The 20709-nt window shown below is 38.9% G+C and overlaps 1 protein-coding gene across 7 annotated transcripts in view; it reads left to right on the top strand.

Annotated features, from left to right (window-relative positions):
* The window catches only part of PPP3CB (protein phosphatase 3 catalytic subunit beta), a 62226-nt gene that overhangs the window by 37322 nt on the left and 4195 nt on the right, over positions 1-20709 (top strand). For 4 of the 7 annotated variants that reach the window (XM_075130685.1, XM_048858036.2, XM_048858034.2 and 1 more), the window contains exons 9-12: positions 200-325; positions 7854-7931; positions 11017-11101; positions 11985-12082. In XM_075130685.1, coding sequence (XP_074986786.1) covers positions 200-325; positions 7854-7931; positions 11017-11101; positions 11985-12082 — 387 coding nt within the window. Of the gene's footprint in view, positions 1-199; positions 326-7853; positions 7932-11016; positions 11102-11984; positions 12083-13793; positions 14114-20709 lie in introns of those variants that run through there. The other 3 variants (XM_048858037.2, XM_048858035.2, XM_048858040.2) reach the window with 2 other exon arrangements.

The raw sequence follows: 20709 nt of genomic DNA, 5'->3' as shown, positions 1-20709 counted from the left end.
ACAAAGTTCTCTGTTAGAAATATGTTCCATTGTAATCATGAGTGAAGGATCATAGTGTCTTGCATATATTTTTACATAAGGTGTAATATAACCGTACATATGGGAAAAGATAATCGAATCTTCCTGATGATTTTGTTTTTATTATACTTAGTGTTAAGGATAAAAATTCTTGCCTTAATTTCTAAATGTTGTTTTGCAGCTGCTGTGTTAAAATATGAAAATAATGTGATGAATATTCGACAGTTCAATTGTTCTCCACATCCTTATTGGTTACCAAATTTTATGGATGTCTTTACGTGGTCATTGCCATTTGTTGGAGAAAAAGGTACAGAACTATGCTGTACAAGCAAACTCATAAAGTCTTTGTGTTTTGTATGGGTGTTGCAGGTTTATATTTACCTGAGAGAAATTAAGTGTATGACTTCTCTCAAGGAACTATGTTCATCATTGCCACCTACTCCTTTGTTTGTCTAAGTAGGGTGCAGACTTGTGAACGTTTGTCCCCAAAGACCTTTTGCAAGGTTTTGTAAGTCCCCATGTGAAAGTGCTGTAGCATGTCCATGAAGGATGGTGATCTGGGACATGAGGTAGTCTACAGCTGTTGGTTCTCTGCTCCCCCTGCTTTTGGCTGAGGTAGCTTGATTTTTGTCTGATGGAGCAGAGGAGGGAATGGAAACGTTTAGAAGAGATTAAGGCACTTGTCTGCATAGTTTAATGAAAACCGCCTTCCTTCTGAAGTATCTCTCTGAATCAACACACAATTTCAATAAACTGTTTCCACTCTACAGAATAATTTACTTTCCTAATCTTAATTGTGTAGAATTCTTAAATATTGTCTAGTTATGATGGATGTTCTTTTAACTTTCTGTAATGCTCAGAAGATTTACCTTTGATGAAGGGCAATTTACATATCATTGTTCTCCTAAAATACAATTTAATAGATATCCCCATTCACCTCCCTCCCTCCAGAGCTGGTAATTTTAAATTTAGGACAATTGGGCTCCAGGTAGGTTTAAGTAAAAATCAGAGCAGTCATGGTTGGACATTAAGTTGTCCTATTTAAATTCCCACCAATATATGCTATAGTACCTTGGTGAAGGGGTTGTAGAAACCTCTTCAAATGTATCTGAAAAGTACTCCTGAGACCAGTTGCATAAACGCAGGACTCTAGATTTGGGTTAATAATACCTTCTGAGGGAAATTGCAATCAGATGGTTTAGACTTTTTTTTAATATGCTCAGTGTATATTGCAAATTACTTTATGGATTTCAAATAAAAGAAAGAGTAAGAGTTGGAAGGAGTTTTCTGTTCATATGTAATTATGTGATGAAATCTAAATGTTAAGAATCGTCAGTTTATATAGTGACCTTTTGGACAATTGATTATTAAGTACAATAAATGTATAGTTCTTATTTATACAGTTTGTAGGACACTTAAGTGGTGGCTGCTGCTCATGAAAATGTGGATTATTTTTAACCTTTCAGTGTTTGGGAAATTACTTGATTTTGCTTACTTAGAATCATAGAATATAAGGGTTGGAAGGGACCCCAGAAGGTCATCTAGTCCAACCCCCTGCTCAAAGCAGGACCAATTCCCAGTTAAATCATCCCAGCCAGGGCTTTGTCAAGCCTGACCTTAAAAACCTCTAAGGAAGGAGATTCTACCACCTCCCTAGGTAACGCATTCCAGTGTTTCACCACCCTCATAGTGAAAAAGTTTTTCCTAATATCCAATCTAAACCTCCCCCACTGCAGCTTGAGACCATTACTCCTCGTTCTGTCATCTGATACCATTGAGAACAGTCTAGAGCCATCCTCTTTGGAACCCCCTTTCAGGTAGTTGAAAAGGATAAGAGATACTTGAGAGGCTGGTAGTTAGATAAGGTTGCTATTAAACCAGATTATTTTTGTTCAGCCAGCATATGCTCACTGCTGCAACCACAGTGCAGGTTAGTAAAGGCCCTTGTATTTTCTTTCTGTTGGCTTTCAGAAATGCACACACTTTGACATTTTAACCAAAGGTTAAATCTGACTTTGCCAATTGGAAGAAATTTATGGCAAAATCCATTTAAAATTATCATAGTGTTTGTGAGAAAACAAAGACCGTATGGTCCATTGCCTTTCTACTATTGTAGATAAATTTTGTGTACTTGTAAAATTGAGTTTCATTTGAGACCATAATTAAAGTTGAGAAAATGCCAAAATATAAATGATCTCCATTTTACTGTTGACCATTCTGAATTCTTGATATAGAAAAAAAAACTGTTTAAAGAAGATATTTAAAAAATATATTACATTTAAAAAGCCATGTACACGGGACCCTCGCTAGAACGCACGTCTGTATAGCGAGAATTCGCATATAATGCGGTCATGGCCATGGATCCCAAATTTAATTAATTGCAGTTCATTTTAATGTGGTCCGCGCTATAACGTGGTCCCCATGTTAATGCGGTACTGCGCATGGATCCCAAATCCCGCGTTCTAGCGGGGGTCCGGTGTACTTGGTTTTGGCTGGCTGATATTGCTTTTGGGGCTGTCCATTCTTCAATCAGGAGACCCGAATCAGGATCACTTTTGGGGTTCTTGCTCACAGGCTTTGTTACCCAGGGTTTTCAGAACCTGGAGCAGTGATATCTTACCTGTTTCAGGCAGTATAAGCAATAAATCCAAGTAGGGACACAGCTCCCCTTCTGATAAATGATTGATACAAACAAGAGTACTTTTATCTAAAACTGCTCTTTATTAGGTCTCAAGTGCATACACACACACATAAGCTGTAGCACAGGGGTTGGCAACCTTTGAGAAGTGACGTGCCAAGTCTTCATTAATTTACGGTTTTGCATGCCAGTAATAAATTTTACATTTACAGGGGGCCCCTGACAGAACCCCAGACCGGCAGCTGGCTGAGTGGTGCCGGCGCCCGGGACCCCAGCTGGGGCCAGATGGCTACAGGAGAGTGATAAAGGCAGATATATTAGCCCCAGGTTAAGCAGGTCCCTTTTCCCTGGGTAAGGTAATGGGCAATTCCAGAACAATCAGGAACTTGCTGGAACCAGTTAAGGCAGACAGGCTAATTAGGATATCTGGAGCAAATTAAGAAGCTGGTAGAATCAATTAAGGCAGGCTAATCAGGGCACCTGGTTTAAAAAGGACCTCACTTCAGTCAGTGAGGGGCATGCAAGAAGCTGAGAGTGAGAGGGTGTGCTGCTGGAGGACTGAGGAGTACAAACGCTATCTGGCATCAGGAGGAAGGTCCTGTGGTGAGGATACAGAAGGTGTTGGGAGGAGGCCATGGGGAAGTAGCCCAGGGAGTTGTAGCTGTCACACAGGTGTTACACACAACACTGTAGACCGCTGTGATCCACAGGGCCCTGGGCTGGAACCTGGAGTAGAGGGCGGGCCCGGGTTCCCTCCATCCGCCCCCCAACTCTCTATTGGATACAGGAGGAGTTGACCTGCACTGTGGGTCCCACCAGAGGGGAAGGTCCCTGGCCTGACCCACTAGGTGGACCAGCGGAGACTGTGGGGATTGTTCTCCTTCCTTTTCCCCATGCTGGTCAGTGGTGAGGTTAGCTGAGTGAACAGCAGGGTTGAGCCACTAGGAAAAGTGGCCAAACTGAGGGCTGCCGTGAATCTCTGAGGCAAGCAGATCCGCCAATAAGTGCAGGACCCACCAAGGCAGAGGAGGAACTTTGTCACACTAATTTAAATCACATAACTCATAGTGACTCCTAGTGGATCACCATAGTAAGCCCTGATGGATCACCAATTCTCCTAGTTTCAGCAACCTACTCATTTCTTATCAAAGCATTTCTAGTCATAACAATAATAAAATTTGTGTCAGGCACCTAAAACCAAGGTTGGCTGTCCAAACATTCTTTCCATTTTGATTAGCAGAACTGCAGACATGCAGCTGCCCGGCTATGCTCCTGGGCCTAAAATTATTCCTAGCTATGTGATGTTTGATTTTCAGCTAGCAGTAACTGAACACACAAAATAGCTGACTGCTGCAGTACTGTCACATTCTGGGGTAACATGCAAGAACGTCAGATTTTGGGTTACAGCTTTGTAGAGAAGGATGCTGTAATAGTTGTGCTATACTTGAGCCATGCTGCTCATTTGTTTTAATGTAACTGTTGGCATTTTTTTTAAAAAAAAGCTAAACTGTCCCCAACCTTGATATTTCAAAGTGTTTGTGTGGTTTCTAAATAATGCATAGAAAATGTCTCTCTCACCCTACCCGATACATGCACTCACTTATGCATACCTCACCATTGATATGTAAGGATATACAGAGAAGGGTATGAAAATTTAATGAGGTATATGGTAACTTTAAAAAAATTACATGAAGAGTGGTAGCACATCTTTGTGTTGAATTGTAGAGGATTTTTGGGTCAGGGAATGTCTTTTTATAAAATGTGTAAACATTGGGCTCTCTGAATATTTTAAAAATATAATAATGGGAAACCCTGATGCAGAAAATCAAACTTTCTTCGTCAGTTTTTAAGTCTGCCTCTTGCCTTAAATTATTAGCAGAGGATTTTGCATATTTAGTATGCCTAAAGTAGTGTAATGTTGTTTAAATTTACTTTTAAAATCTGTCAGAGGAGTTTACGTGTCTGTTGTCCCACAGGAACAAATGTGGAAATTCTGGACTTTGAGTCTTTGTGATTTAAAGGACTTCTGTTGTATGAGAGTATAATGTATCTTATCTTACACAGTGCCAAGCACATTGTAGGCACTTTGCAAATAACAGTAAATAATGCTGTAATTTCTCTAATACGTATTTGTTGATGTACAATTACATTGCACTCTATTTAGGAAATATATTACTTATTTTCCTTTTATGCTGCCTTCTACATTTATGTGGAAGTAATGGTTGACTGTGTGTAATTTCACATTTTACATACAATGGATATATTCAGAGCTTAAAATTTACTTTTTTAAACAGCAGTGAAACATATTTATAACTGTACATTAGGGGAATATTTGTAGAGCAATTGGTAAAACTATTCAGTTCTTAAAAGGATTTACAACTTTAGTTGGTATCAAAATATAGGTGTTTCATTATACTTCCACAACGTGTTTCCTTTTAAAACTACAGTATTTGCATTGGCAAAAGTTAAAAAATGAGACTTGTACATTTTTATATATTAAGCTATGTCCCCATACTCTTTCATAGTGCAGGTTCAAAGCTTTGTTGTAGTGAAGTTGTGTGTGTGATTATTGCCAGTTAAAAAAACAAAGTGACAGATTTAAAGAAAAAATAATTACTAAGACTCTAGTGAATTGTTAGTCACACTTTGGACCAGTCTCTCACTAAATGTCAGGGCCAGATCCTCTGTTGTGTAAATCAGCATAATGCCAGTTTGCCAGTAAACTGACTGGGCATCTGGACCTCTCTATCTTTGACCCTGATAATGTGTGTTTTCAGTTATACCACTAGTACAGTTTGAGGCATATGACGAGCATTTCTCAATTCCCCCAATCACTGACTCAAGAAAGTTGGGAGGTAAGGTGCGGGAGAATAATAATTCATTGCCCATTACTTTCATCTTAAATTTCTTGCAAACTGTCAAGCCATTCTGCTTACAAATATGTTTGGGGAGACAAGGTGGGTGAGGTAATATCTTTTATTGGACCAACTTCTGGTGGTGAGAGAGACAAGCTTTCGAGCTACACAGAGGTCTGAGTGCCTTTCCCGAGTGTCACAGCCAAGTACAAGATCGAGCTGATAGTTTAGCATAAATAGCACATATCTGTTTGATCTTGCACTCAGCTTTAATGCTCTGGGAAAGGCACTCAGACCTGAAGAAGAACTCTGTGTAGCTCGAAAGCTTGTGTGTGTGTGTGCGCGCGCGCTCTCTCTCTCTCCATTAAAAGTTGGTCCAGTAAAAGGCATTACTTCACCCACTTTCTGTCTCTCTAATATCTAGGGACTGATATGGCTACAACAACACTGCATACAAACATGTTTGACTTTTGACAAATGATCTTTCTTTACTCTTGAGATTCTTTTAATGAGAGTACCTACTACTTGGGTAAAGATTGTGGGGTTTTTTGTTGCTCATTAAGGTAGATTGTCTTGGTTGAGAAAATTAAGTTTGTTGTTGTAGAATTTGTGCAAGGGGATTTCTCTTTAGGTTAGTCTACACAGCACACTGCCTTTAAAGGAGTGTAGAGTCCATACATTACATGCAGAGCTAGATGGGTATAAATAGCAGTCTAGGCAGTGAGGCACTGCTTAGGCAAGTAGAGTAAGGACATACCTGAATCTTGTGAGTATGACTGTACCCAGACATGTACACTGTTCACCCAAACAGTGTGCCCTTGCTGCACCTCACACTGCTATTTTTAGCAGTGTAGTGCCTCTCTGCTAGGGTCTTTCCCCACTGCAGGGTAAGACTCAAGCAGTGGGGAAAGGCTCCCTGCTGCTGCTGCAGTAGCCTTTCCCCAATGCAGGGAAAGGCACCTGGAGTGGTGAGCTACCAGAGCTGTTGCTTACTGCAGGGAAAGGTTCCAGCAGTTCCCTGTGGTGGGGAAAGACTTTGGGAGCAAAGAGCTGCCAGAGATTTTCCCTGCTGCAGAGAAACATTCCAGCAGAGGGGAAAGGCTCTGGTAGATTTTCCCCGCTGCTGAGCCTTTCCCTGTTGCCTCCCTTCTGCCCTAGCACCTTTTACTAACATGTGTAGGTACACACTGCAGTGTGGGTGCAGCCTGATTTTTGCTGCTGAATGTAGTTACACATACCCTACGCACTGCTGCTAGCATTTTGCCATGTAGATTAGCCTTTGTTTGCTAAGTAGTCAGTGAAGCACCATCTGAAATGATTTGATTTAGCTTGGCTTCATTAGCTGATACAGTAATAAGTACTAGAGAGATCCCTAAAATGATTTGTCATTTTATTAATATAGGGTATTCCAAATTCATGTGAAGAGTTCCCCATACACTTTAAAGATTATTTGAAAATCTGCTTAATGCTTTTTTTCTCCTCTGTGTGCCTTCACTAAATACTTTGAAAGGTTCACAATTTTCTTTTTTTTTTCTTGTCATTTATACATTTGCATGGAATTGCAAGGTAACTTCCTAAAAGAGTAATTGTAGCAGATTCACAGCTTTTTACATTAAGGACACTCTTTTCAAGCACTTGAAAGGGGTGGTCCATCATGCTTTTTAACAGAGCAAGGTGTTTTTGCTTGTAGTGTCCATTAATTTTTCTATCAACTGAAAAATAATGTTGGCATTTATCCGTGTCACAAACATAAAAAATATTTTTAAATATTGGGTTCCATTTCCCCTACTGGTTTTCTCTCTCATCCCTTCTCCTGTTGCACCATGTTGTGGTTAATCGGGGAGACTGGAAATCTCATCCTCCAAAGGCTGCATTTAGAACCACTTTTTATTTTAATGATACTAGCTAACTGTTCAAAATTTAGTCTGAATTGATCAGCTTTTGTACAAACTACAGCTGAGAGTTTATTGGTTTCTCATCAGATTCAAGATTGCTTGAATGTAGAAATATCATTACTTATGAAAGGAGATCCTTTCTAAAAAGAACTAATTCTGGACCATGGGTGTGGGAAAAGAGGGAAGTCTGTGATGCTATTCCAGCACTCTGTCTTTGAACAGTGGTGTTACCTTAGCATCATATTTTATGTTACATTCCATGAATATACACATTAGGAAAAGTGTGTCTGTCTGGGAGAGCATATTGCTGAGCAGCTGAAAAAAATACATACTGGGGTGGGAAATTTTGTCAGCCATAAGTGCAGACAATTTGTTACACCTCACGTATGAATTAATATATATAGCAATGTACAGTCAGTTAATTCATTATTATTCTTTTCAACACAGTAACAGAAATGTTGGTGAATGTTCTGAGCATTTGCTCTGATGATGAATTAATGACTGAGGGAGAAGATCAATTTGACGGTAAGGTCACCTTTATATCTCAAGTACTATATTTTCATGGGAACGTTTCTAAAGTAGTGGTTGAGACTTTGACCAATTGTATTATATGTTGGAAAAAATTATATTGTCTTGGTTTTTTCTTTAGATAGTATTTTTATATTTGTAATATAATATAATCTTGTTAAATAATATTATTTACTGTACTGTTCAACAAAACATCTTCAAAAATTCCTAGAATTTACTTTACCTGAAGAATAGAGTTGATTTGATACTACACTTGGATAAACAGTAATTGTTATCTAAAAACCCTTCTTGATGCTGTCTCTGTTTTTGGGGCTTCAGAATTTAATCCTTACTTATTATATTAAAAACAGTAACAAATAAATTTGTACAGTAGATAAAAGCTGTATTTTCATGTCTTGAAGGTTTTGATTATCTGTATGAGCTACCTGAACTTTCCTGGCATTTATGTTGTTGCCAGAAACTTGAAAATTAAAAATACAGCCCTAGGTCCTGATCCTACAAACACTTCAACATGCAGTGTTACTCACATGAGTAATCCTGTTGCATTTGGGGTGGGGTGGGGGTGGAATACTCACATGCTTAAGTGATTTATTTCATTCTCTAAAATGGCAGGCTTTCATTTAGTTTCTCCAGCAGAGACTCACTCAGCATTTATTATGCTCCCTCTTCAGTCCAGTAGTTGAACTATTTCCTAATTTTGATTTTTTTTGTATTTTTTGCTTGATCTATTCTATCTTCTCTTCATAAATAGATTCTCCGAATACTTGACAAATTTTCCTTGTTTATCAGAATTGTAAAATGTATCCAACATTTTCCACTTTTTATTCAACTAATTTAAGTGTGGCAATTTTTAATTTCCTTCACTTTTCTTTTCCAAATTCATTCTTTATTAGCACTTCCAGGTAAAATACCTTTGGGTTTTTTTTTAATTTGTCTCACTCACTTTTTTCTCCATCGTTCACTTCTTTTTTTTTTTCTGCACTCTATCTGAAGTACAACTCTCATATGGCAATAAAAAAGGTACAGATCAGACAGAATAGTAATGTTTTGAAATATGACTTCATAGATGCATAGTATGAATGTTAGTAGTACAGAACACATTTATATACTGATATACAGATGTAGAGTTTTTGTTTTATTCTCAGTGTGTTAAAAATATTTATAAAGATTTGTATTCATGTAATCAGAAGTCCTATTCCAAGACATTTGTCTTTCTGTGCATGAAGATTTCTCCTTTCTTCCATTCCTCTTTTTTACTGAATTTCATTCTTTTATCTGTCTCTAATATTTTATCTTTGGACCTGCATGTGTAGGGAGCATTCAGTTTGCATTGTTCTTTACAATGATTTTTAGTGTGAACATTTTACTTCAAAATTGTGCATGAAATACGTTTAGAAAATGTTCCAAAATCTTGTTTGTATGGTACATTTAGCGTCTTCTAACTAGTTTTACATGGAAAAAAGTAATATGTATGCTGTGCAGTTTTACAGAGGTGTTGATATGATGGTTGAAAATGGATCTATTAACTTAAATCTATAGTAGCTAACAAACATTTTCCCAAATCCCAAACTGTAGACACTTTTGTTCAGAAATATTTTTGATTAGATTATATGATCATTTGTTCAACAAAATATTTGAGGTCTGTACCTGTCATTAGCAGGAAATATTTTAAGTAGTAATGAACACATCAGTTTCATGTGGTATTTATAATAGTTATGTGGATCTCTTGGAGAATAATAATATTGCTAAATGTGTTTCAGATTAATAATTGTATTGCACTTGGGTTGTGGAAGGTGTGGAATATATAATATAGCATTCCAAGTTCACCTTCCACCTTTTGGCCTGCCTTGCTTGAGTGCAACATATGGCTATGTCTCCATGTACCACAGTGTGGATGATTTCTTCCCCAGATGATTGAATATTCAGAGGAGACTTTGGAAGTGACCATAGCTTTAATGGTGTTGATCTCTCCATTTGAGGGTCAACAAGGGAAAGAAAAAACTAGCTGTGGGGCCTTCCTTCTGCCCACAATAAACTAAACCAAAATAAATGGTAGGGATGAGGAGGGAGCTCCTGCGCTGTAGCGGAGCAAAAGGAGGTAGTGATGGCCCTCCTTTTCCCACTCCAAAGCCTCCTTGGTAATTTTTGTTTGCATTTATATCTTTCCCAACCAATCTGTCACTCTCTTCTGTGGAACGTGCAGCATTTATTCCAGTCCTTTGGTAATGGTAATTCCTGCAAATGGTGCAAATTTACAAGCAAAAATAGATAGTCCCTAGAATTGGGAGGTAAAGGAATCCTCACCTATTCCAGCTGACTCTGCAGACCTCTGCCACTGAACTCTTTGGTTTTGTTTTGTTGTGTGTGTGTGTGTGTGTGTATGTGTATGTGTCTGTCTGTGTCTCTCTTTGTGTGTGTGTGTGTTGTTTCGGAAGCCTATGCAGAAAGGCTGTCTACCCTTGACTAGTTCAGTCTGGCAAAGAATCAGTACCAGAATGGTGACCTTTTGTGTCTTGTACATGTCAGCTGCCGCTATGTTGTGCTGGTAGGGCTTGTAATTGATTCAGGTATCAGTGAAGAATTTAGTAATCGAAAAGCCATGAGAATGAAACGTGATAGTTGTGAAAGCTACAGTATCAGTAGTTTTGATAACTAGATTTTGTGGATGAGGCATTGGTTTTACTGGCCTCTTAAGGTGAGCAAGGCCAGGTTTATAATCAGCAAAAAGAAAAGGAGTACTTGTGGCACCTTAGAGACTAACCAATTTATTTGAGCATAAACTTTCGTGAGCACGAATGCATCTGATGAAGTGAGCTGTAGCTCACGAAAGCTTATGCTCAAATAAATTGGTTAGGCTCTAAGGTGCCACAAGTACTCCTTTTCTTTTTGCGGATACAGACTAACATGGCTGCTACTCTGAAACCTTTTATAATCAGCGCACACTTAAATGTTTTGGGTGTTGGACTTCTCTTAGGAGAGTAGTTGAATTTACAAAGTTGTACTGAATTAATAGAATAGTATGTTGTATAGAATTGTGGCCCTCTCTTCATGAGCTTGAGACCTACTTTTATTCCATTGAAAGTAGGTACAGCTGCAGCACGAAAAGAAATAATCAGAAACAAAATACGTGCAATTGGCAAGATGGCAAGAGTCTTCTCTGTTCTGAGGTAATTACACATTCTGTCTCTCCCCAGTAACCCTGTTAAATTGGAAGAGAAAAATCTAATCCAGGCCCATGGGATGTGAAATGTTCTTTATGCAGACCCATAAGCAATAGCTTAGTTAAAATTCTGGCTTCACAGGTTATTTTAAAAGATTTAGTTTTGGGGTATTTGGAGAGAGAATGTTTTTATTTTGAAAGTTATCTTTGAGACCTAGAAAAAGTAGAGCATGTCTCTCTTTTTAATCAAACAGCTAATTACTGTGTCCTAATTACAGATGTCTGCCTGTCCGTACCTTATGAACAGATATCAAAATGACAGTTGTATAACAAAGGGAATTGGGGCTGGTTAGGAAAATGTCATGAAGCTCAGGATTGTTCTGTCACAGATTTTAACACAGTACACTTCTGTAGCTGCCTATGATTCGGGCATAATCAAATTTACTCCAAAGTGTGCTTTTGCCCAAAAAACAACATAGCTCAAATAGGTATTATTGTTCAAACTTGATTTCCTCCCCCCGAAGACTTACAGAATCTTTGGGCCAGACTGTGAGCCACTTGATCACACTGATGAGCTGTTACTCTTAGGGGTAGTTTAATTAAAGCAAATAAGACCACGCATGTAAAAAAGGGGCAAGCAGTCTGTCCGATAATTATTTTGCATATGTATTCAGTTCTAGACAGAGGAAAAGACAGACCCGCAAACTAGTATCTAGCAGATCATTTCTTCTCCAGGTTGGAAAGTTTGCCCATTGTTAATCCTTTGAAGTTTGAGCTGTGTTAAATCGTGACATGGAAGAAACAGCAAAATATATTTTTCCTTATTTTATTTAAATTCTTATTTAAGTGGCTTTATAGTAAAGAAACTCATTGCTTTTCTTCCACTATAGGGAGGAGAGTGAAAGTGTGCTGACACTCAAGGGTTTGACTCCCACTGGAATGTTACCTAGTGGAGTGTTGGCCGGAGGACGTCAGACGCTACAAAGTGGTAATGATGTTATGCAACTTGCTGTGCCTCAGATGGACTGGGCCACATCTCACTCTTTTGCTAACACTACACATAATGCATGCAGGGAATTTCTAATGCTTTTCAGTTCTTGTCTTAGCGGCTGAGATAAACATAGTGTTATATGTTAATCAGGCAATGTGAAATGGATACCTAACCAGGGTATAAAACTAAAAGCAAATATTTAGTAGTGTTAGACCAGTATTGTCAGTCTGAGCTTCCTTAATTTAAAAACTTTCAGGTGGCACAAGTGTCTCAGTTGTGGGGTGACTGTATAGAGCTGATAATGGAATCTAGAGTCATTTGGGCATTACATTACAGAAAGTGCAATGTAATTCTTCGTTTTTTACTTGTCCACTTTTCATTTAAATAGTTTTATTACAGAGATGTTACTAGTTTTAATTTTTAAATGTCAAATACTTCTTTGATGCTAGTATTAACAAACAGCTGCAGGCTGCTGAGCTTTGTTTTTCACTTCATTGACAGATTGACGTGTGCTGTGTTTTGTACCCTGGGAATTAATGCCAAAGTTTGTTCTCTGTGTTGTTTGTCAAATGTTCTATGTATAATTGACTTCCTTGAATTGTCCTTGTAACATGCTGTTTCCTTCCTCTGCAGATGTAGCTGCTTTCTTAAATCTGTCTGTCTCTCTCTAGGTATAGCTGTATGTCTGTATAAGTGTTAAAATTAAACCACTCTCCCAGCTACTTGTCTGTCTCTTGATGTAGAAGCAACGGTGTAGCACCTTGTTTTTGAGGCTTGCTGCATTTCCTGCTGCACATTGTCTGTGCATTTTGGAGATTAATGTAATTGAAAATATTCAGTAATTGTTATAAAATCAGTTGAGAATAAAGGGATTGAATTTAAATCTTGTAAGTAAGTCAAAATCAAAGGGTGTTAAGTGTGCATATATTTTTGCATGAAAATAAAAAGAACGCTACACGAAATATACCTGTAATCTGGCTCATTGAATATTTTTTTGTTTTTGTTTTTTTTTGTTTAAACATGGAATCAACTTTTCAGAAGACCATAACAGATTAACTAGGCATAGGAGAAATGTTATGAAACTCTTACAAAATATATCAAAAGGATGAAGTCCAAATTTATGTTCATTGTGGTGGATAATTAAAATATCAGGTTGGAAACTGGACTTCACACGTGCAGCACTCTTAAGCATAAATTACTTGAATGCATTCCAACTTTCTGTCTTGGGCATTTGTATAGTACCAAACACTATCTGGGCACTGATTTCTAGCAGTATTGAACAATTTTAATATATGAACAGAATCACATTTTTACACAATCTATTTTCCAAGAGTAGCTTCTTTTGTCATTTTGAAATTTAGATACTCATAAAGAAAAATTCAGAAATTTCAAATCAGGTTTTTTAAAAACCTTTTATTGAACTTTCAATTAATTTATCAGAGTTCTTTAATAGTTTTGAAATTTAAATGTCACATTTTTAAACTTTTTGATGGGTTCATGATTTCTACAGGTTAACTTTCTATGTTCTATTTATGTATGTTATTGTTTTGTGAATGTTGTCTATAACTAATGGTGTCTGTTCCTCAATCCATCCAGAGCATTCCAGAAGAATATATTATAGTTTTTGTATTTTTGTTGATTAGTGAGATACTTTGTTGTTGTTTTATTAAATTGTCTGTGCTCTAATTTCTTCTCCCTCATTTCCCAGTTTTTCTTCATATTGCATTATAAACACCAGAGAGAGGATCAAACTAACTAGAAAAAAATGTTCTGTTAACATAACGCATACAACATATTACCACTAGAGGAGAAAGCTGGACATTTGGAAAGTATGCAAAAGAGGGGGTTTTTTTTGTGGGGGAAGGAGTGTTTTTTTCACTGACATGAGAATGCTTTATTGTGGTATTCCTGATACACTGAATCAATCCATTAGCTATTTCATTCTTCTTTCACTGTTTCAAAATAATCCAATTATTAACTTTTTTTAATATAATATTTTAGTTTTTACTGATCAATATGCACCAATTTATTTAGATTTTTCTCTTTGTACTATGTATGCACCTTTTAAACAAAACCTATTAAAGGTTTTAAATATAAATACAACAGTTTCCAAGCTACAAAAGGAAAAGTTCTGAAGTAAAACAACTATAATAGAACCAAATATTTATTAGCCAATGGTATAGTGAGGTTTCACATTGAAAAGATTTTTTTTACAAAATACCATATATTTATCAGTATAGTATGAAATGTCATAAATAATTACAGCTAAACTACATTTGAGAAAATAAATGAACAAAGTATATTTTGTGATGTATAATCCTTGCTTTTCTATTGTTTTTGTTCACTTGCTAGTTCACAAAATTCAGTAATGATCAATTAATGTTAATTAGCGAAGTTCTCTTGTGTTGATGATTGGAAAAATCATCTGTTTGCATAGTCAAGGCTCAGTCTGCTTCCACTGTGTAGTTTTTATTTTAGTGGGGTGTATGTGTTTCAAATGATTTGGGCTGAAACTTCTTTTATCAGAATAGGTAGTATATCCAGATATATTTGTAAAATTAATATTTACTTTAAGTACAAACACAGATATAAATAAACCAAATTAAGCAGTTTTGAATTGGAGCTTCAGAAATGTAATTTGGACCCAACTTCAGATTTTTGGCAAGAAATACCTTCAGTCAGAACTCTTTCATTTTGAGATCAAACAAAAAGTGGGCACAACAGTCCTTAAAGGGACAATAAACTCTGTAGTAAGTTATTAGAAGAGAGTATGATGGTAAAAAACCCAGATGATATTAGTACCCTGTCAATGTACCTGAAATAATTTGTTCAGGTTTGTCCCCTGGGGAAAGAGCTGATTGTCTGGGATAGAATGCAGAATAGGGCACCTAAAATGATACCCAGTCTGAAGTATCTAAATTGTGAGGAAGGATTAAACAAACTGATTCTCTTTGCAAAACAGAAGAGACCGAGGTGTAACCACATAAATTCTAAGCATCATGTAAGGGGTATAGTCAATAGACATATATTTATTGCTGAGAAGAGCAGAGGAAACAACCTGAAAATTAGAGTAAATTGGGAATACCAGCATAACTATATCATGCAAAAGGAAGTGAGCATATTAACCACTTGAGAAACACCTGGATTCATTTCTGGAGGAGGGGATTGAGTGGAATCCAAGGTTGTTAGTACTGAGATAAATTTTTAAAGGGGAAGGTATTTTGGGTAACATTGCCTTTGTCTGTTCGTAACATTTTTTATGTGAAGTGTAGTTAAGCATTTAATAGTGTACTGCTTACATGAGCAAATTCAGGCAACTTTATTTCACTCGTGCTTCATTATTTTAATGATGCTGTAAGATATAACTTTTCTAGTGCCATTTATTCAGTGGAATGAAGTTGTCACCATTTATTTGAATTAGGGCTGTCAATTAACTGCTGTTAACACCTGCGATTAACGCATGTTAATATTTTTAACACGCATTAATCGCAGACCCTGTGAGCGAGAGGGCAGCATGAGCTGCTCTGAGAAACCTGTTTGGTCAAGCGCAGTAACACAAGCCGTCACCAGAGGGCGGGAAGAGAAGAGGCTTCAGAAAGTAAGGTAGTTCTCATTCCTACGTTTTAAAGTAAAAACAGGACAGGCAGGGACTCGCCGGAGCGCCCCCTCTCCTTTTCAGGGCTCGCTGGAACCACCCTCCCCATGCCTCCTGACCCCCCAAGCACCCCGTGCTACCTGCAGCTGGGGCTGCCTCCTGATTTTTGCACTGCCCACTTTGGGGTCTCCCCTCCTGGCCCTGTGTCATCCACAGCTGGTGCTGACCCCTCCCCCTGTGCTGCCCAAGGCTGGGACTGACCCTGATCCTGAGCTCAGGGGCACCCCACCACCCCCAAGCCCCACGCAGCCCATGGCTGGGGCTGACCCCTCCCCCCTGGTGCTACCCAGGGCTGGGGCTGACCCCTCTGCCCAAGACCTATGCCGTCTGCCCCCTCCTCCCCCGTGCTGCTTGCCCACCCAAAGCTCCATGCCTCCCCCAGCTGAGGCTGATTTCCTCCCTCCCTTCCCCTGGCTGAGGCTGACCCCCTAACCCTCCTTTCCCCCGAGCTCTGCACCTTCCCCAGCTGAGGCTGATTTCCCGCCCCCACTCCCCCCAGCTCTGCACCATCCAGGGGTCAGCTCTGAAGCCAGCACTGGCTGCCAGCAGCAAATTTCTCCAATTTCCTGCAGGCGGGCTCTGCCACCTTCAGCTGATCCCCAGACAGCAGTTGCCTCTCTCTACTCTGCCTTGCAGATGGGACAAATACCCAGTTTGGCGGAAGAAGTAGGGACGGCCAGGACAGAGCTGAAAAAGGGGACTGTCCTGGCCAAAATGGGACGTATCGTCACCCTAGCCAGCCTGGGGTTGTTCCTGGCCCGCCCCTCACTCCCAGGACCACCCCCCTGCGTCGTGCCCCATTGTCCCTAGCTGGCTGCTCACTCCAAGGGTACCCCATAGAGAACATGGCCTGGTGAGCTCAGCTTCCCTGCACCAGTTTCTCCTCCCTTGCAGTATGAGCAGTCCCTGAGGTAAAATCCACCCTTCCTTGCAAGCAAGGGCTTGCTCAGCTGAAGGGAGCCCACCTAGCTCAGTAAAAGGAAGTGAGCCTGTTGAGACCAATACCAGAAACCACCCTTCCAGAAGCAGCAGCAAGACCGCTTCGTCGTCATCCTCCTGCGCAGGTTATTGCTTACTTCCTCCCTCCCCTGTCCTCCCCCAACACTGAGTGCTTGTTTGTCTGAGTGATTGGCTGAACAAGAAGTAGGACTGAGTGGACTTGTAGGCACTAAAGTTTTACGTTGTTTTATTGTTAAGTGCAGTTATTTTTTTACATAATTCTACATTTGTAAGTTCAACTTTCGTGATAGAGATTGCACTACAATACTTCAATGAGGTGAATTGAAGTTTCTTTTTTACAGTGCAAATGTTTGTAATAAAAAATAAATATAAAGTGAGCACTGTACACTTTGTATTCTGCGTTGTAATTGAAATCAATATATTTGAAAATGTAGAAAACATCCAAAAATATTTAAATCAATAGTATTCTATTATTATTTAACAGCGTGATTAATCATGATTAATTTTTTAATCGCTTGATGGCCCTAATTTGAACGGGAGTTAGCATTCTGATTAACCGAGGTCCTGATTCAGCAAGAAACGTAAGCACATGCTTAACTTTAAGCTTGTGAGTAGTCCCAGTGAAATCAGTTGGACTGATCAAGTACTTTGCTGATCTTAGCCCTTGGATACCAATCTGATCATTACTCAGCAGACTGGGAAGATACTTTTTTATTGGCCTAGATGTTGCATCAGCTCTGACTTTTTATCAAGAGGGGAGTCTTAGAACTGCAGAAGATCTAAAATATCATGCCACCTGTCCTTGAATGTCCTTACTTAGACAGTTAAGCTAACTGAGAATTTTGCTTCAGTAAGGATTTCAGAGTTGGACCTATTAATATGCTGTGGTTCTGTTGTTAGGTGTATCAGGGTTTATTAAGGATTTCACTTGTAACTTAGAGAATCTGAGTTAAAATGTTATAAATTGTTTTTTATTGTGTTATATTTTAAAAGCAGTTGTATTTTCCAATTGGTTTGTTCCTTTATGCTTAGTGTAACAAACTGCCTTTCTTATTTCAAATCAATTATATATATCCTGAGATCTCTCTGAAATAACGGGGAAAGTAGAATTAATTAGGTAATAGGTTTTGAAATTTGTATGTATGACAAAACTATATAATTTACAGAGGCGAAGCAGTATCCGTGATCTTTTAAGAAAAAGATTGAAAAAAAAAGGCCTCATGGGTAACAAGAAATGATGGAGAGAGGTTTAGTGCTGTATTTGTGACAAACTGGAAGAATAAAAAGATAAAAAGGAATTTATATGTTTGGTTAGCTTTTAAGATATTCCTAAAAGTAATTTAATTTTTGCTGTTTGGGAACGTTTTTTTTCCCCCCATAAACATGGAAAATAACCATTCACACAAGTGGCTATTTGACTTAATCCTGAGATATCTTCTCTTTGCATATGAGGACAAGAAGCTTTTGGTAACTCTAAATATAAAGGTTGTAAAAGTACTGTATTATGCATACAAGGTATTAATACAGATGACTATTTTATAAGACACATTTTCCAAAGCAACACTGTAAAAATTGTAATTATTTGTAAAACACAGTGATTTTAAATCATAATGTAGGTAATGTGTATATATTTGTTTTCTATTTATTTTCTTACTCAAATTATACTTCTCTAATTTAAAGAATTCTGAAATCTGTTCTGATCGAATCACAAATTAATCATTTCTATCTTGCTTCCCCAAGATTTACTTTTATACCTATTCCATTCCAATTCCTTTTTTCTTAAGAATCAGTTTAGCAAACACGTTGTTAGCACTGTGTAAACTATCTATTGAATGGAGAAACTTCTTAAACTTCTGAGTGCCACATTTCAGGAAAGATGTGGACAAATTGAAGAAAGTCCAGAGAAGAGCAACAAAAATGATTAAAGGTCTAGAAAACATGACCTATGAGGGAAGATTGAAAAAATTAGTTTGTTTAGTCTGGAGAAGAGAAGACTGAGGTGGGACATAACAGTTTTCAAGTACATAAAAGGTTGTTACAAGGCAGAGGGAGAAAAATTGTTCTTCTTAACCTCTGAGGAAAGGACAAGAAGCAATGGGCTTAAATTGCAGCAAGGGCGGTTTAGGTTGGACATTAGGAAAAACTTCCTAACTGTCAGAGTGGTTAAGCACTGAAATAAGTTGCCTAGGGAGGTTGTGGAATCTCCATCATTGGGCATTTTTTATAGCAGTTTGGACAAACACCTGTCAGGGATGGTCTAGATCAGGGGTGGGCAAACTTTTTGGCCCAAGGGCCACATCTGGGAATAGAAATTGTATGGCGGGCCATGAATGCTCACAAAATTGGGGTTGGGGTGCAGGAGGGGGTGAGGGCTCTGGTTGTGGGTGCGGGCTCTGGGGTGGGGCCAGAAATGAGGAGTTCAGGATGTGAGAGGGGTCTCTGGGCTGAGGCGGGGGAGTGGAGTGTGTGTGTGGGGGGGGCGTGAGGGCTCTGGCTGGGGGTGGGGGCTCTGGGATGGGGTTGGGGATAAGGAGTTTGGGGTGTAGGAGGGTGGTGCTCCGAGTGGTGCTTACCTCAAGCAGCTCCTGGAAGCAACGGCATATCCCCACTCTGGCTCCTACACGGAGGCACAGCTGGGCAGCGTGCAGGCACTGCCCCTGTGGGGCTGGTGCTTGGGGCAGGGGCAGTGTGCATATTGGAGCCCCCTGGCCGCCTCTATGGGTAGGAGCTGCAGGAGGGCCATGCCACTGCTTCCGGGAGCCATGTGGAGTGGCCCCTGACCCCAAGCCTTCTGGGGGCTTGAGGGCCAGATTAAAACGGCTGGCAGGCTGGATGCAGTCCGCCAGTCATAGTTTGCCCACCCCGGTCTAGATAATACTTAGTCGTGTCTTGAGTCCAGGGGACTGGACTAGATGACCTCTCGAGGTCCCTTCCAGTTCTATAATTCTGTGATTCTAAATGTCTGTTTTGGAGGTAGGATTGATGGAAGGGAGATGAACAGAATTACTTATCATTAGTGAAATGTACTCAATTTTTCACTGAAAAGATTTAGTAATAAATGGTTTATGCAGCAAGGCTGTACTAGAAAAAGATGGCTAAGGTCTTGGTAGTCTAATTAGACCTAATAATTTTACATTAAGTTAGACAACTTTGTAGATTGTATAGTCATATTTTGTACAAAATATGAACTTGGAGAATCCTTAAATATAAAAAGTTACAGCTGTTTACACAGCTACTTAACTTTAGAAACACTAACTCCTAACTGGTCAATTAGGGCTATGTCTACACTACAGACCTTACAGCGGCACCACTGCAGCTATGCCCCTGTATGGTCTCCCATGTAGCTGCTCTATGCTGATGGGAGAGAGCTCTCCTATTGGCATAATTAAACCACCCCTCATTGAGCTATGTTGGTGGGAGGGCATCTCCCGCCAACATAGCACTGTCCATACCAGCACTTCTGTTGGTGAAACTCAGTCGGTCGGGAGGTGTTTTTTTCATACCCTTTTCTGACAAAAGTGCTAGGGTAGACATGGCATGGATCTTTGAAATGTTTACATTGTAAATTCATCCATCCACCAAAGTATATGAGTGTGTTTGTCCAGAGCTCCTCCAGCTATAAAGATCTTGGTTTACTTCCCTAAATGCGAGTTGCTGTTTGGCATTTGTAAACGTGACTTGTTAGATTTTTTGTTTGTATGCTCTAATACCTGAATTTCATTTAATGAATTCAGTTTGAATCACAGCATCACTTTTTTGCTTAGAATTCAGTGCTAAAATCCAAGTACTGAATTCAGCTTCTGAGTGCAAAAGATGTGTGCAAGGACCATTGTGTCAAACATTAAATAAAAAGATAAAATCCATTTGTACTAAATTAGTATTTTGTCTTACTAATAAAACACTGATAGTCTTAACTTCGCTCCTTTATAACATCTTTCTTGGTAACATAGAGTCCAGTAACGTGCTATGGACCTTCAAAGAATTTGTAGAACCTAGTTGAAACCAAAAT

The sequence above is a fragment of the Caretta caretta genome, chromosome 7, assembly GCF_965140235.1.
Source record: "Caretta caretta isolate rCarCar2 chromosome 7, rCarCar1.hap1, whole genome shotgun sequence".
NCBI classification, from domain to species: Eukaryota; Metazoa; Chordata; order Testudines; family Cheloniidae; genus Caretta; species Caretta caretta.
Note: the sequence above shows the minus strand (reverse complement) of the source record. Positions and strands in the feature narration are given on the sequence as shown.